Genomic DNA, 15,922 nt, shown 5'->3' with positions numbered 1-15,922 from the left:
TCCTAGACTGTAATGTTGACGAGAATTTCACAACAGTAAGAGATTGTTAAGAATAAACACAGCCATTAGAGTATGAAGAAGTCATGACGATAGTAAACAGCTCTGGAGGAGGGCGGGTGAATAAAATACAAGACCCTTACCCTTCCTTCATCACCCTTAACGAGAAATATGCTAACCTTGAGATTTCTAAAGTTTTCATTAATACACTAGTACAGCATAACAAAAACATAAAGCAAGCATATTTTGACTAAGCAGATAACAAAGAAAACTGTAAGATGAATCAAGCACAAAGTAATCTGACTTTTGCCTAATATTGTAACAGACAATGATTGCATGTCATACTAACACCAAGCTTAATAGCGTTTTCTTGTCAAGAATGAAAGTGCACCAGAGTGGCAAATGAACTGAGATTCAAACTTCACTTATGAGTAGATGTATATTTATTTATTATCACTGGCATGGCTCCTGGTTTCTTTTCTGGTTTCTCTCTCACTACACCCCACTTCAATGCTCTCTCCATTCCTGGCTGTCTTCTTCTCTGTCTATGCTGCTACATGTTTGCTATCCAACCCATTTACTTAAACAAGATATATCTGGATAGTGATTGTATTCTGAAGCTGCCATAAACATCTGCTTCTTAGTTTGGTTGTGTAAGGAGACAATAACACTGAGGCACAGCTATTAGTAATGACTATATATAATGCCCAACATATAGGTTTCCTAAAATTATGCACTTTCTTCGATCAGTATTCGTGCAAAGTTCTCTGCATGTGCACATCTACATAAGTATATCCTAGTATGAATATAAATGCTGCATTAGTTTTAACTTCTTAGGAAAATTCGTTGTCTGCTTTTAAAAATAAACTACTGGTATCGATACAAACCCGCTCATCATTTTGAAGACAGTCAAGAATAGCGAAGTTGTTGTCTTTGACACCCACACTACAAAACTTCTGTACGTCTGCTCCGCATTCTTTTGTGGCAGACAATTTGATTTTTCCATACTGCTGCTTTTGTGGTATGCCTCCCAAATCTGAAGGTATATTTACACCTGGGGCATTTGGCTTTGCTTCTGGTTGTCTATCCGCAGTAGGTAATCCGCCTTGTAAACCACCCATACGCATATCTGGATTATCTCCACGATTACGGACTGGCGTGTCACCTTGATCACTGTTACCTATGCCAGGATTTCTACGATTTTCTCTGTCATCCTGAATTTGATTATTTGGGAGTCTATCAAGAACATCGTCGTTGCCACTGGGAATTTTGGGGGGAACGTTTGCACCACGGTTGTCAAGCGATGCTCTTTTCACCCTCCGAACAACTGATAAATCATTATCGCTGTCTGTGTCTGATGCATCCTCAACACAAAGAACGTTGTCAGTAAGAAAACAGTTAGTAACGCGCAGAAAACGACACGTCGTCGGGAGAACGCCATGTTGGATCAGAACTAATTTCACACTCACGTATTAATCCGCGCTTCCGTATACAAAGAGATGGCAATAAAAGTTCAAAGACTACCCTTTCCCTTGAAATATATTGGTATAACTTAATAAAGTTTATCTTTAGTTTTATATTATTTGTAAAAGCATCACTTCTATCTTATAAGCAAAATAAAAAGTAGCTGATTTGCGTCAGAAAATTTGTAACAGGTTGTCGCCCTTACGGTACCCATTGTAGAAAACGAAAGTAGAAGGAAATAATATTTTTACCACAAACTTCGGTAGATATATTGTAATTTTTAAAAACTGAATATAAATTATTTATTAAAATTTATTTGGCAGTGTTCCGAAGAAATGGCATTTAGTTTTTGGTATATCATGATTGGTTTACGGCTAACCGATGTATTAAAAACATTTTCATTACTGTTAGACAATTCTAATTAATATTCTTTCACTAGAACCATATATTATGTCCCCTATTAGATCAGTGGTGCCCAACCTTTTCTTGCCCGAGGGCCGCACTGGACGTGATATAAACTCTAGCGGGCCAGAACATGGCGGTTTTGCCAGAATCATGACGTTAAAAATGATAAGGCATGTGCACCTTGATCGTGGGCCGTAGGTTGGGCACCCCTGCATTAGACATTTTTTTTTGAGAATGCATGAAATTTTTACTTTATTCATCGGAGCTAGCACAAAGTTTTCTGTGAATCTGTTTCGTGTGTGTGTTATACACCACTTCCAGGACAAGTCACACAACTCAAAGAGAACTGATTTTCAGTTTACTGCAACACCACCTTACATCTCAACTTATTCTTTACATTCATACATATGTTATATGATTAGTTTTATTAAATGTAAAATAACTGACAACTTTGTTTGCTTTAAGTAAACTATTACATTGCCTTTGCCTTATAATAACTCATTGAATTTTTTTCATTAATCTTCTTGTACTATTTTTTTTATGAATTACTGTTTCACAAACCCAAAAAAAAAAAATCAGCCAAATTTCATTTGGGTTTCTTTTCTGATCAATACATGCCCATTGTAAAATATCTAAAGGGAACCTGCAAAATGCCTACTCAGAAAACTATAAAACCGAGAACGTCAAAAAAGTATTGAACAGACCTAACAAAACAATGCTTATGAAGAAATAATTGTTTCATTTACCAAACATTGCATGCATAACTTCTCACTCAGGTAATATGGGATGTTAGCAGGATTTCGACAAAGGATTCTCCCTTGGCAAGCAGTGTGGAACATAGTCTCAAAAGATGGCGTTTGCACAAAGCACCAAAAGATGGTGGAATATAAATGTATATGATCCCATTCCCAAATTTGTCAGTCAACAAATGGACAAACTATTTTCACATGCAATAAACTTTTCAAGTTTATTTAAAAAAATAAAGGCAATCAAAAGTCTTCATTGTTGCTATTGTTACTGCTGATGGTGATTTTCCCATGTCTTAAGACAACGAATTCGTTGCAACATCTATCCACTCAAAAAGCCACTTATAGTTGTTTCCAACATCTTCTAAGAACTATGAAAACGCAGATGAAACAGCTTTTGGAATCATTAACCAAAAGTAGTAAATTAAAATGAAAAAAGCCTTTATACAAGCATTCTCTGTTCTCGCCAGCATGGCTTTCGCTTTTTAATCAAAACACATTATTTTATGGGTTTCCTTTATGCTTATTTTTTGTTATCACATGATCACCTGGAGATGATAATTTCTCAACTGTTCGGATCATCACTGTACAAAATACTAATAATAGAACAGGTGGCAGCTACAAATACAAAGTCCAGTATACAAGTTATGGTAGCATTTGTAATCAATAGCACCAACTTCTGTACAAGTTGCACTTCCTTCAGATCATTTCCTTTTTTTTCCACTCCGTGGACCTTTCTTGTCTTCCTAAAAGTGAAAATTTAGCAGAAAGAACAATTAAAAGGATGTATATCACATACATTGCTTTGTAACCACTTTTTCCTTAAAGCAAAGCTATTACTGCAGATTTAAGCATTAATAATCAAATATTATACTTTATTATTTATAATTTAATCAGCAACTGGAAACCACAAAACACATTGATTTGCTTTATGTGAACATGCATTACTGATGCTACCATCATTCTTGAAACTATTAAAAGTTCTGTCACCATTGAAAGTTCTCATGTCATTCCCACCAAAGAACAAGGAAAAGAAACTTACACGCTGGGCAAGATAGCCATGACTTTCCAGAATACTTCGTGTGCAGTTGTTGATGTGCTTAAAGCGATCTGGCCCCAAGTGAATGCCACCAAACCAGCGAGACACCACCACCATCACATTTTCTGCATTTACTATCTGTAACATCGGTTAATGTTGGTATATACATCCTCTTTTAGAGATCAAGGTAAAATACAGGCAGTTTTTAACCCACTAACCAAGAAATATTATAGTGCAATTCACTAATATCTTTGTAAGATAGGATCTTCTCATGTTTTTATGAAAAGAACTCTCTCCAAAACAGCACTAAAAGTTTTAATATCTTTTGAGAAATAATTTTATTATTCCAGCCTCAGGGTTGGACCACACACAGGGTGCAGCTTCTGTATGACAGAGCAAAAAGTGCACACATGCGCATTTAGTAGAATGATGAGATTTTTATTTACTTTTATAACTACTATGATACCATTCAGCTAAGGATTTGTTTCTTCTAACTGGTGCAGAGGAGAAAATAAATGAATGAGACAACATCCCTACCTGAAGCAAGTGAAGCATACGAGAGCCTGCATGTGTTTCACCATCATCATCACAGCCCTGGAATATACTTGGTGTGCTGCCTTCATGATGTACTATTCTTATTGTAAAGAAGAATCAAAATCATATCATGTATTGTGAATTTCATCATATGAATATCAATTCAAATGTTCAAATCAACTTTCCAACAGTTTTCTTTTTTTTGTTTGTTGAATGTATGATCCCCTTAAGCCCATCTACCCTTTCATTTGCCAACTCAAACAGGTTGACTCTGCGACCTACATGCCAACTCAACCATACCATAAGCAGATTTGACTACTAGTGACAGAGGTTGCAAGTTTTATGTAAATCCTTAAAAACATAGCTATGCTTTGCATGAGCTGTGTAAGAAGGCGTGACTAAGTAAACAGGACAAACTTGCTATTTGATACATGCAGGTCAGCAATTATTGTCAAAACAAAAAAAAAACAACAAATATTTGATCTGTAAGGAACAGCATTAAAATACAAATATCAAAAGTATAAATTTAAGAATCTATTTATTACAAGTCCTGAAATACTATTACTTTCACAAACTTCTACTTTTAACCTTACAAAACAGTACTGATTAAATGAAAAAACTCAGCTGCCAGAAAGATTTTAATCTCAGTACCTATAAGCATACATGTTGTGTGTTGCATTGGCAATCTTCTTATTCTGTATGAGTTTTTCAAGGACCTGTCGCACCTGATTGTACATAACATCAATTTAAATATTTTCTGTGTAGCAACAGAATATAATTACCAGGATACAATAGTTATTTGTTCTGACATTAGGAAATTAATTGTAATGTAAAACATGTACTTTTGTTCAAAGCGTTCTCCTACACTTAACATTATTACTATGGCAAATTATTAAAATGGGGTTGAAAAGTCACGCCATATATCTCAAAATGCATGCCAGAAATACAAAGTCACATTCAAGTAACAAATTAAGCCCCATGAGTTTTGGATTGCCACAAACGGATGCTATTGTTTGATGACTGCTTTGCAATCAATGTCAGTTTTTCAAGAAAACTTCTACAAAAAATTAATTTACTTATAATACCTTTTAACATGTTTACCTGCTGCTTGAAGAAGACAACTGCTAGATGTGGCTGGAAGGTACTACGACGATCAGTTATTATTTCTCCATGATTTATTTTGGGGCATTCATATTCTGTGGAAAATGAGCTTATACATTCATAAAGGAGAAGTTCCTTACGACTCAAATTTACAGAAATTTAGATATACCATTAAGTTATTGTATCTTGCTTTTTTCCATATCAACTTCAAATGCTTCATTTAGTATATACCTTTCATCCACAGTTATACTAGTGCAGAAAATATTCTGAAGATTGCTGATAATCATTATCGCCAGCATCCTTTGCCGGTTATCATAACAATTTCGATGATGATGAAAAAGAAGACCACCAATGACTCCCCCAATTCAAGAAAAGTGTACCTTCATGTTTATCCTCAACATCTTCTAACGAAGAAGTCAAAACTCCTTCCAGTAGTGACAAATCAAACCCATCATCAGCATCATCAGCCTCTTGTGTCTGGACAGACACTCGCTGAGATTTCCATTCAGAAGAATTTGTGTCTACTTCTGTTACATTAACAGACAATGGTAGAGAAGCAAGAAAAGGGATTTATCAAGCTATTACAGAAAAGTGGTAAAATTTCTGGTTTTGAAAGGATGGACAGCTCTGTTATATAATTGGATAACATAACAAATTATCAAGCAGCCTTAACAGTTAAAAGTACACTCTTTCCTAACTTTTCACAGAGATTAATGAGTTAGTTTAACTCAGATTGGCACAAAGAATATGTCAAAAATTCACAAAAGAACCTTAAAAATTTTGGAGTAGGAACATGGTAAAGGATGGGTATGAAAAGAAAAGCATCTGAAAGTTTATAGTCAGTTAAAGTTGACAGACTGCACTTAATTACCATGATAATCCTTCTTTAACGCCATTCCTTCTATCATACTCTCCCCTGCCCTAGCAACCATAAAAAGTGAGGATGTATCTGGCAACGCACCCTGAGTAACTAATGTCTAGACCATGGTGCTAAATACCCAAGCCTGACTCTTCACCTATCATATCTTTGGGAAAGCTTTTCTTTCGTTCATATTGTAATATTCAAAAGCACAAACAAACCTGCATAATCTGCCTTCTTCTGCAGAAATTCTCTAACAGCTTCTACCCAAAGGTAGATCAGATCTTCTCCTAAATTGTCACTGCAAGTAAAGCATAGTTGATTATCAACATATTTAAGTATTACAGCACTGTCACACACACATGTTTCTTGTTATCATGTTATGATAAGCTAATAAATGTATTACAGCAAGTAAAAAAAAAATATCAAAACAAGTGACTTGCTATAAAAAGAAATTTATGCTAGAGTGCTAAAAAAAAGTGTTATTATCCTGCAATCCCCAAAAATGTAATCTATAGACAGAAAACAGCATAAAACAGTCCTGATATAGTTATTTGGGAAAAAATGGATATTTTATAAGTAAAGATCCACATCAACAACACAATCCAATTATTTTTGTTAAGAGTTAATGGTTAATTTGTTAAAAGATTTTATACAACTAACCAGTAAACCTGTGAAAGTTTGCTCTCAAGATTGGTTCTCTCCATGCCTCGAAGCCATGGTGCACTGTCGAAAAGGTGTAAAAGACCACATCAGAATACACTATTCAAAGCAAATGACGGATTAATAAGCCAGGAGAAACTTTAACCCAAGACCATGATGAGAGGAAAAACAATATTGTAAACATTTAAGAATCAAAAGACACACATTCAACAGCATAGTGTTACATTTAAAAAGGGCCATTTGCTTAATTTATCGACAGCGTCATAGACCTACTTGTAGACAGGAAAAGAGGAAAGATCAAACAGGCTTGCGTGAAATTTAGTAAAACATAAGCTTTTTTTGTTTGTTTTGAAAACATATGAAGCAACATGTTCAAGATTGAAATGAAACTGGTAATTCTCACTTCAACTGGAACTGTGGAGGTGACTGAAGAGGATAGTCATCTGGTAAATGAATCTGGAATACAGCAAGTTATAATACACCATTTTGAACAATGTAATAATTATATATTTCGAGGGATAAGGGAAACAGGAAAGCATTACATATCCATATTTTGTAGTATTTTTTAAAAGTTCATCTTCCAGCTCTTACAATATATATCTCTCAAAATTCTTTTTTCAAATTTTATTTTCAAATTCACATCAACCAATTTGAAAAAGAATTAGCCATAAAAAAAAGTGTAAATATGAAATGCATCCAAAAAAAAAAAAAAATTAAATTGTTGGTTTTAATGTTCAGTAGTACCTGAATGCTAAGGGTCCATTTTCCATTCTGGGTTTGGTCACTGACACGAATGCAGAAAATATGAGCTTCCTCATCTATAACACACCACTCATCTCCATATATTGCAGATAAGGCTTCTACCTCATCAGCCTGTGCCAACCCATTGCCAAGAATACAAAATATAAAGGAAAAAAATATATATAGTTTTATTATTTTAACATAATATAATAATTTTTCTGGAAGAATTAAATAATCATAAAATTATACAGCATCCTTTAGGTAAAAATAATAAAATCTGAAAACAATTAAGCCTCAAACTTCAATGCAATCGTCCACTATTAATATTCCATTAAATATTCTAATAAAATGAAATTGCTCTTCATGTTTCCACTTATGTCGTGTACAGCTCATCATCCGTGTTTATTTATGTACTTCTATACATTTTGGCACACATTAGTTGATTGTGAATGAAAACAGAACGGCCATCCTACATACGTAGTACACGGCACACAACATATCACGATGAAGTTACCTTTTATGGCACGTATAGGGGTGTTCTGCCTGCATACCTGCCTTTCTTTACAAATGTCTGTCATTCCAGAAGAATTGCCTTATACAGATTTATATGCTTAAAGTAAATGGCATCTTTGGAAAGTATAGACTGAGAAGGAAGCTATAAGTTCGAATTCTCAGATTTCCATACTGCTAGGTACCACAGCGAAACGTGTCATCTTCCATTTTTAGCGCCGTTCCTATCACGTGAGAGCTATTTTTACACTGAATGTCGATCTGTATAACGCGATGTCTGACCTATGACACGGAACAATATATCGACATGCATATGTAATCTATATAGTCTAATAGTCTGATAGCTTAAGGTGACCAGACGTCCGCACTCCCGCTTTTGACCTTCGTGTCCCGCCTGAATATCGGGCGGGACGCCCAATGTCAAGTCCATCAAATGTCCCGTTGTCTTTAAAAATCACTTTTTTCGGCGTTTTTTGACGGTGACGACACCATCATCGGCACGAAACGTCTGGTCACCTTAGATAGCTATTAATGTGCGTCCGCACTAGCTCTGCTTTACTGCTGTGCGGTTTCTAGATCACGCGATAGTTTGACGAGAACAGATAATGAGTAAACATTTATTAATTCTTAAAATTGCAGATGTAGTTATATATACAGGCCGTTCTTATTCACACGGTTTTAGTTGGGATCTAAAGTCACTTTTTTCCTCAGATAATCATTGACAGCACGCTGCATACACATTACAACATAAGCCTACGATTAATTTATTTGTAACGTTCGTCAATAGGTTACATTAGCCTAGTTACCATATCAATCAAAAGCGCGGGGCCCCTTGAAGCGCGGGGCCCTAGGCAGATGCCTCGTCCGCCTGCCCCTTTGCACGGCCCTGTATATATATATGCAATTTTTTTTTTCTCTGAGAGGGATATATATATACGTCAAAATAAATAATTTTAATATTTCACACGCATGTACAGACCACAATATAGACATTCTGAAGCACGCTTTGGCTTGTGTACTTTCCATGGATCTTTAATTGTTCAGCGCAATAATGCAGTTCGCCTCTTTGCTGATATATTGTGCTTTATAAATTCCATATATGCATGCTATTGTTATTATTAATAACAACCTTTCACATAATGCTATTCATTTTTCACATCCTTCCTTTTGCAATCATGTTACTCGATCTCATCGATCTATTGTTCTTGTTATTTGCTTCCTCGATCTCGTGTTTTCTGTATTTAATTTTCTTAATATTCTTCGTTTTATAATTAGTATGCTTACGGTTAAAGTTAATTTATTCTTTTATAGCTCATGTTATTTGTTTGTTTTCCTGTCTCTCGTATGCTGTCCATGTTTCGTTCTTGTTCTTAAGTGCTATAAGAGCATACGATCCGTAGGAGTGTGAATAAATGCGCTTTACAAATTTTGCACTTATTATTATTAATAAATACAGCGTACTAATTAACAAGAAACATCATAAACACGATAATATTTTTCGGCCACATGGCCGTCAGCTGTGTCGTTATATTTTCTCTTTCTGTTATATTCAATATATTCGCGTAGCGGCCCTTAAAAACAGCCTTTAATGGGAGTATACGCGAGAATGTACATGTGTGTGTGAGAGAGAGAGAAAGACTATACATGTGTGCATATGAACGTATATATACGTGCATGGTCGCGTGAGCCTACGAGCTACATGGGTTTGATAATGTAAATTATTGATATTGATCCATATTGATCGTCTGAAGTTCATATGTTAGTAATTGCGATCTGCGTTGACACTGATATTTCACACACACACACACCTTAAGATTTTCGAGATGTAAAATTCGTGGGGACATATATATTAAACTATATAAAATGTATAGCTGTCTATAATTTCTTTCTGGTACAGCTTCGAATTGCTTTAAACGTATTAAGCGTTTTCAGAAATGTATTGAAATGCAAAGAAAGAATGAGAAAGAATGAAAGAAACAAATCACACTTCATGGTCATCTTTATTATTAATTTTTTTTTTTATCCCAGTTTTGTTCTGTTCGGATTTTACAGAGATAAGCGTGAACATTTCTAGAAGTGTCGAGTTGGTTCTCACATTATATATATAATTATTTATAAAATAAATAGTGAACATTTGACATTTGAAGTATTTTTAGGTCCTATGGGTCTTTTGTATATACTTATCTACACATATTTGTCAGAAAGGAAAAATCAATGTTTAGCTCATTTTACATCACTTTCTTGTCGATACTTCAATTAAAATAGAAGACAGTGCCTGCAATCCCCAGGAAACTAGTACAATACTTCACCGTTGGAGCTGAACATTGCATCGAGATTTGCACCATTTCCAAGCTTGGTCTGTCGATCGTGTGTATCGTCAGACATCGTGTCCAGCGACGATGGGTATGGCTGTAACCTCGCGTCATCCAATGAATATTCAAAGTCTATGAAAATGTTCGATTTTGCTTGAAAGCCATCAGATGGCGTAGCTTGGTGTCGTGTAGATGAAGATGATAGTGATGGCGACGATGCAGTGACGTCAGATTCAAGGGCTGAAGTATTTCCAAGTAATAAGTGAGAACGAGGTGTTCGTTCGGGAAGCGTTTCGGTTGATGATTCAGGCGAGGAAGCAAAGCTTCCCAAGGCCAGGTTCCAGGCAGGATCAGGATTGAAATCATCCATCCTCCTGCCATTCAGGGCCGCCGAGATGGCGCTGTCATCAACAGCGCGAGGGACGTAAGCAGAGATGGTTTCCAGCCTTGCGTCGCGCGGTTCCAAACGCTTGTGTCTCTTCCTTGCTTACCACTGGCGCGACTAGCGCTTCTGTGCACATTATTGTCAGGAAAAATGTCCCAGACGTGCGGCCTCTTGGATTTGCCATCTCGACCCTTGTCCGGCACGCGGTCGACGACACTCCGCTTGGTCAGCCAGTCGCTAGTGGAAGCTAAGCAAAGGCGAGTTCCCTCCGGTCTGCCGTAAAGAAATCTGCGCATGCTTGCAACGTCCTGTGATTCTGCATGAAGACTGTCACATCTCCGTGCAGGACGCGCTAATGGCGGATCACAGGCTGCAGCTGAACAGAGGCCTGGCTCCTGTGAACCTGAAGGGCTGTAACTACTCTCTGTCCTTCCCAAAGCCTTCCACCTGCCTTCTGTGCCCAGAAGTCCTGTCTGAATATAGTCTGAGAACGGCTCGCTACGGTCTGGTTCTGCCTTTTTCTTCCAGAAGGGTTTGAGCCCTCGACGTGGTGCAGACTCTGGAAGGACGGATGGGTCAAAGGGCATGTGACCAGTGCTAAGGTCTATCTCTCTGTAGTCGCTGTCGGGAGAGGTGCTCAAGGCGTATTTACGGCGGTTGAGCCGCAGCCACTGCCATGGTGGAGGCATTATAGTGTTTGGGTTGTCGGCCACAGAACATATTCCCGACGTCGTAAAGCCACTGCGGCAAACAGAGCTACCACGCCGTTACTGAACTTTAACCTGTACACAGAACAAACGAATATTTGAATAGGATCTACACAGTATTCACTCCGTGTTCTGAACAAATGAAGGCAACGTCGGTATTTCTTCAACTCCGTAAAACGTCTGAGCTAATGTTAATATAACTAACAAATCATATGATCTTCATCTCATGGCAACCGCGTGCAACATTATTGGCATATTCAAGAAAAGCACACCGACGCAGCTGTAGATAAGAGAGCTGCGTGCTGTTCACAGCTATATCATTCCAGCATAAGGTTTCAAAACTTGAAATAGTGCCTTTTAGTTACAGTTTACTGACTGATTCGTTCACGCACTCACTCACCAAATGATGCACACACTCTAGCCATTCTGTCTCTGATAAATTTCTACAGTGTATAAATTAGTTGGTCTCGTAATTATTTATCAAAGAAAACATCAGCAGTCGGTATTCTAGCTACGATCAGTGTATTCATGGGGTAAGAAACAGCAGTAGCGGCTAATAGCTTACTTGACCTTTTCCTTCCGTTTGGTTTAACAACCGGCCAACCTTAAGGCTTAAGCTGACCCGAGAACACAGTTAACAATCCGTGGTCTACATCTAACAGTTGATTTTGCAGCTTTAAAAATTAAGAAAGTGTCTTTATCTCTTTCCTAACGAGCATTACTAAACCAATGTGACTGCATGCGTGCGTGTCTGCGAGGGTTCATGTGTATGTCCACATAGGTGTATTTTATTTTATTTTATTTTTTACGTGAAATACAGATATACAGAAGGGTGGTTTACAAGAAGGCGAGCGAAAAAGTTGATGCTTTCAGTTGAATAATAAAACGACATACGTGTCTTGGTGGCAGAAGGGATACATACAGTACTGCACAGCGCTGCATGCTGGTAAACATGCGCCAGCTGGTGTAACAAGGAATCGATTGTGTATGTACTCACCCTTTATGCGCACAAGCCTACAGCGTTTGAAGACTGCCCAGTGGAGTGAGTGGAAACCACACAGGACGAAGGATGATGGCCGTGTACATACTGCGCCTTCACGCCATCTGTCGGTCGCACTTTTGGTCAAGTCAAGGTGGTTATGTTTCTTGGCTGACTTGCACGAGAGAAGTATCTGCTTTCCATATATGTATAAATGTCTGCAACATATACGAAATTAAATTTTTCATGTGGATGGTTTTCTCTAAAAGAATAGCATTCGCTGTTCTCAAAAAGCATTCCGTTTATTGAATGAACTAAATAACAACAACAAAAATGGGTTTTCGGTTTTGACTGCCTGTAAGTGCAGCTAAAAGTGTGAAAATTGCTTTCATGTCTTTATTCCAAGTCCAGGAGGTAAAATCTTTTTATTCGTAGTAATATGATTTCTTTTAAGAAACAAGTGTTGGCTTGCTTGTTCAAACAACGGCTAAGATTAAAACGAAATGTTGAAGAGCAAGCTGATTGTTTCAAAGAATATTATATCAAGAAGGAGCTAGATGAGCTAGATGACTGAGCAGAAGAAACCTGCAGCTAATCTAATCAAACAGATAAAGAAATAGATGCAACGAAAATGAACAAACAAATCAAACCAAAAAACAAAAACAAAAAAAAACAACAAAAAAAAAACCAACAAAAAACAAACATGGTATGCCATCATGAAAACATACATGTGGCGAAAACTTTCTGTGCACAATGTGCTTTAAGTGTAGAGGAATATATTACATTACCCTGCTAATAAATAAGAGGGTAACGAGCCGATTCTGTGCCGCATCCATGTTGTCTCGAAAGCACTGATTTCTAGTAGTGCTAGAGATTTAACTATTATCAGCATTACTCGCTGGTCCTATAAGAACAATACTATCACTTTTTTAAAAGTGAAGTCTGGTTCAGTCCTAAAGATGAAATGGGATCACCCTGTGAACCGTGCAGCCTCCGTAACACCTTTTCAAATGTGGCATGGCTGGCAAGGTACGCATGATGAGTTTGACATGCGTGAGTCGTCTGCTACTTTTTTTTTTTTTTTTTTTTTGACACTGCAGGGAGACTGTGTTGCGATAATGTTTGTGCATTTGCATGTGTGAATAAACAGAATTCTTGTTGTCGGAAAGGTAATGAAATTTTTTTAAATTGTAAAAGCCTTGTTAACTAGAGGTTGGGTTTTTTTTCAAGATGGCGCAGATGTAACTAGAGATCGCTAGTCAGCCAGTTGAAGCGGTCGATACACAAGAAGCTGCGTGGCGCAGTCATAGAAGAATAATCCAGTAAGTGGCGTAGCAGAAGCACAGTTCAAACAGTAAACACAAAGGGTAAAGCAAATCTACGAAAAAAGAAAACCGGAATTGAGATCTGTCGGCCTCTCGCCAGCAGGGCAAAGGGACACCACTGGCGAGACCCAGGCCACTGAATGCTTCAGTTCATGTCATAAATCACACTGAGTACAGACAGCTCTTATTGGTCGCAAACCTTGGTTGTTCGATATAATCACGAATCTTATGGTTCACAGTGCACGGAGTGAGAGTGTTTGTATTACTGCTCAAAAAGAAAACACAGTTTCAACCGAAGATTACGAGACCAGTGGCGTAGGAGAACCAGGGGCAAGCCCCCCCCAAGGAAATTACAGGAGGGGCAGAATATCCTTTTGCCCTCCCCCCCCCCCCAATATTTAGACGTAATTCCTCACAAAACATAAAACTAAGAAAGGTAGGGGAACGTAGAGAAAGGAGACGGTTCATACCGTCACAAAAAGCGGGCCTGAGGCAAGTGGAGCCCAAACACCATCTGACGATCAGATCGGGGACAGTCCGTTGTATTGTTCATGCTATGCGGCGTGTTGACCTCAGGAAGACAAGCAGCCGGACAGTACATCGGTACATCGGTTCGTCTCCCTCCACCCCTTCCCCCATATATGCGACGCCTTATTCTTTGCGGTTTTTCGGTTTTGACCAACATAAAACATCCCCCACCCACTCGCTGTCACCCACGGTGTGTGACCCGAGTGTGATCTGCGGGCCTGTGCAGCGCGCAGTGGCATAGGTGTGTGCGCTGGTATATGTGCAGAGCTGGAATGTTGCATTCGAGGACGTTACTGTCACGGGCGGTTTGGTGTTTTCTTGTTTAGGTATACTGTTTGGCGGTAGTGTATTTAGTAATAGAGGTACTGGAAGAGCTGACCAGTAGGTAACATGCACAGGAGACGGGGATTGCTCTTGCCGGAAGGCACAAACGTTAGTGAGAAAATGCTTAAGCGAGATCGATACGCTTTTGAAACTGGTATCTTACTATACCAGTTACCGACGGCAACTGCAGAACGCAGTTTTTCTGCCTTACAAACAAACAAAAACATACCTGAAAAATGTTCCATGACACAAACGCGCTTGAATAACAGTCTCATTATGCATGATTTAAAGAGAGGGTTGATCTGCTTAATCTGGGACGAGATGCAATGGAGTTCATTAATAGAAATCACCGAAGACGCAGTTTTTTTGGCACACTGACTTGCAACCTCTGATTAATATGATTAATGATTATAACGTTTATCACATTTCTTGTGAATGCGTTAGCGGGAGTCATTCTTTAATTTGTTTTTTCTTATTTAATACTGAGCTTTGCCTTTTAACAATAAACCAGGACGTGTTGTGATGCTACGCCTAACCACTGCTCACACCACTCACACACGTACGACACTGCGTGCTCTACACCACACCCCCCCCCCCCCCCATCCTTTTTACGTAATGTGCGAGTGCGAACGCCGTTCACTGCAGCAGGAGTTTGCCCATCCCCCCCAAAGCCGAAACATCTTCCTAACGCCACTGCTACGAAAGCAGTCGCGTAAACTTTGCAGAAAAACTTTTTAACTTAAAAACAACTTAGTAGAAAAAACTAGAAGCTCCGATCTTCGTCAAACTACAGCCAGCCTTTGGCTACAACATGGAACTTGTACTGGGTCAACAACGTACTGCCAGAAGGAGACAAAAATGTTCCTGACGACTCTGGACAGCACGAAGTTCAAGCACTCGCAGTCCTGATGAACAGTCGAGAGAGAGAAGCAACAACCTTTCTGACACAAGTTACAAACACTCTGAGCCTCAAAATTCCAAGTGCAATGAAGCCAAAGCAAGTCTGTTGGTAATCTTTGCCCTGCCTCGCAAGCCAGTCGTATTTATGGAGATCCACTGTGGAGGATGGGGTTGCCGTGGAGTATTAGAGTAATGTTAGGGTGCAGGCGTCTCATTGTTAGAGTCATCACTCACCACTCCCACTCACTGAGCACGCGTTTATCAGGACTAACGCTCAGACACTGAATATCTTACCAGTCGGTGTAGAGTAGCCTAATTACCGCGCAGAACCAGTGTTCGATTCCCGCCTGTCTTGAGACAGTGAAGTTTTCTTCCCTCTGTGTGTTCTCCCGCTTTCCCCCCA

The 15,922-nt window shown here is 38.4% G+C and overlaps 3 protein-coding genes across 5 annotated transcripts in view; all 3 read right to left on the bottom strand.

Moving 5' to 3' along the window:
- Positions 1 to 1,469, bottom strand: part of LOC112576510 (Golgi apparatus protein 1-like) — a 32,789-nt gene extending 31,320 nt beyond the window's left edge. The window contains exon 1 of the mRNA XM_025259011.1: positions 885 to 1,469. Coding sequence (XP_025114796.1) covers positions 885 to 1,124 — 240 coding nt within the window. The 5' untranslated portion in view covers positions 1,125 to 1,469. The remainder of the gene's footprint in view (positions 1 to 884) is intronic.
- A 741-nt stretch (positions 1,470 to 2,210) lies between these two features.
- On the bottom strand, positions 2,211 to 8,311 carry LOC112553271 (protein IMPACT-like). Of its 2 annotated transcripts, none has more exons than XM_025220376.1 (11): positions 8,101 to 8,311; positions 7,553 to 7,681; positions 7,212 to 7,264; positions 6,809 to 6,871; positions 6,367 to 6,446; positions 5,667 to 5,813; positions 5,287 to 5,381; positions 4,837 to 4,910; positions 4,189 to 4,285; positions 3,655 to 3,789; positions 2,211 to 3,358 (listed from the first exon to the last, which is right to left on the bottom strand). In XM_025220376.1, exons 1-11 carry the CDS (start codon positions 8,125 to 8,127, stop codon positions 3,317 to 3,319), a joined length of 942 nt encoding a protein of 313 aa, XP_025076161.1. In that variant the 5' UTR covers positions 8,128 to 8,311; the 3' UTR covers positions 2,211 to 3,316. The 2 variants fall into 2 exon arrangements, with proteins under 2 accessions (XP_025076161.1, XP_025076162.1); XM_025220377.1 differs by lacking the exon at positions 8,101 to 8,311 and adding an exon at positions 8,027 to 8,062.
- Positions 8,312 to 10,045: 1,734 nt separating this feature from the next.
- Positions 10,046 to 13,083, bottom strand: LOC112553392. Of its 2 annotated transcripts, none has more exons than XM_025220581.1 (2): positions 12,461 to 13,083; positions 10,046 to 11,538 (listed from the first exon to the last, which is right to left on the bottom strand). In XM_025220581.1, the coding sequence occupies exon 2, from the start codon at positions 11,443 to 11,445 to the stop codon at positions 10,753 to 10,755; it is 693 nt and encodes a 230-aa protein (XP_025076366.1). In that variant the 5' UTR covers positions 11,446 to 11,538; positions 12,461 to 13,083; the 3' UTR covers positions 10,046 to 10,752. The 2 variants fall into 2 exon arrangements, with proteins under 2 accessions (XP_025076366.1, XP_025076367.1); XM_025220582.1 differs by lacking the exon at positions 12,461 to 13,083 and adding an exon at positions 12,358 to 12,448.
- Positions 13,084 to 15,922: the final 2,839 nt, after the last annotated feature.

The sequence above is a fragment of the Pomacea canaliculata genome, linkage group LG12 (assembly GCF_003073045.1).
Source record: "Pomacea canaliculata isolate SZHN2017 linkage group LG12, ASM307304v1, whole genome shotgun sequence".
NCBI lineage: Eukaryota > Metazoa > Mollusca > Gastropoda > Architaenioglossa > Ampullariidae > Pomacea > Pomacea canaliculata.
The sequence above is the reverse complement of the archived record's forward strand: the minus strand, read 5'-3'. Positions and strand labels throughout refer to the sequence as shown.

Coding starts and splice junctions, on each gene's coding strand:
- LOC112553392 (XM_025220581.1), bottom strand. CDS start 11,445: ATGCCTCCACCATGGCAGTGGCTGCGGCTCAACCGCCGTAAATACGCC.
- LOC112553271 (XM_025220376.1), bottom strand. CDS start 8,127: ATGACAGACATTTGTAAAGAAAGGCAG. Junction 6,872..7,211: donor CCTCCACAGTTCCAGTTGAA/GTGAGAATTACC, acceptor CCTTTTCGACAG/TGCACCATGGCTTCGAGGCA. Junction 5,382..5,666: donor TGTTGAGGATAAACATGAAG/GTACACTTTTCT, acceptor CATTTTCCACAG/AATATGAATGCCCCAAAATA.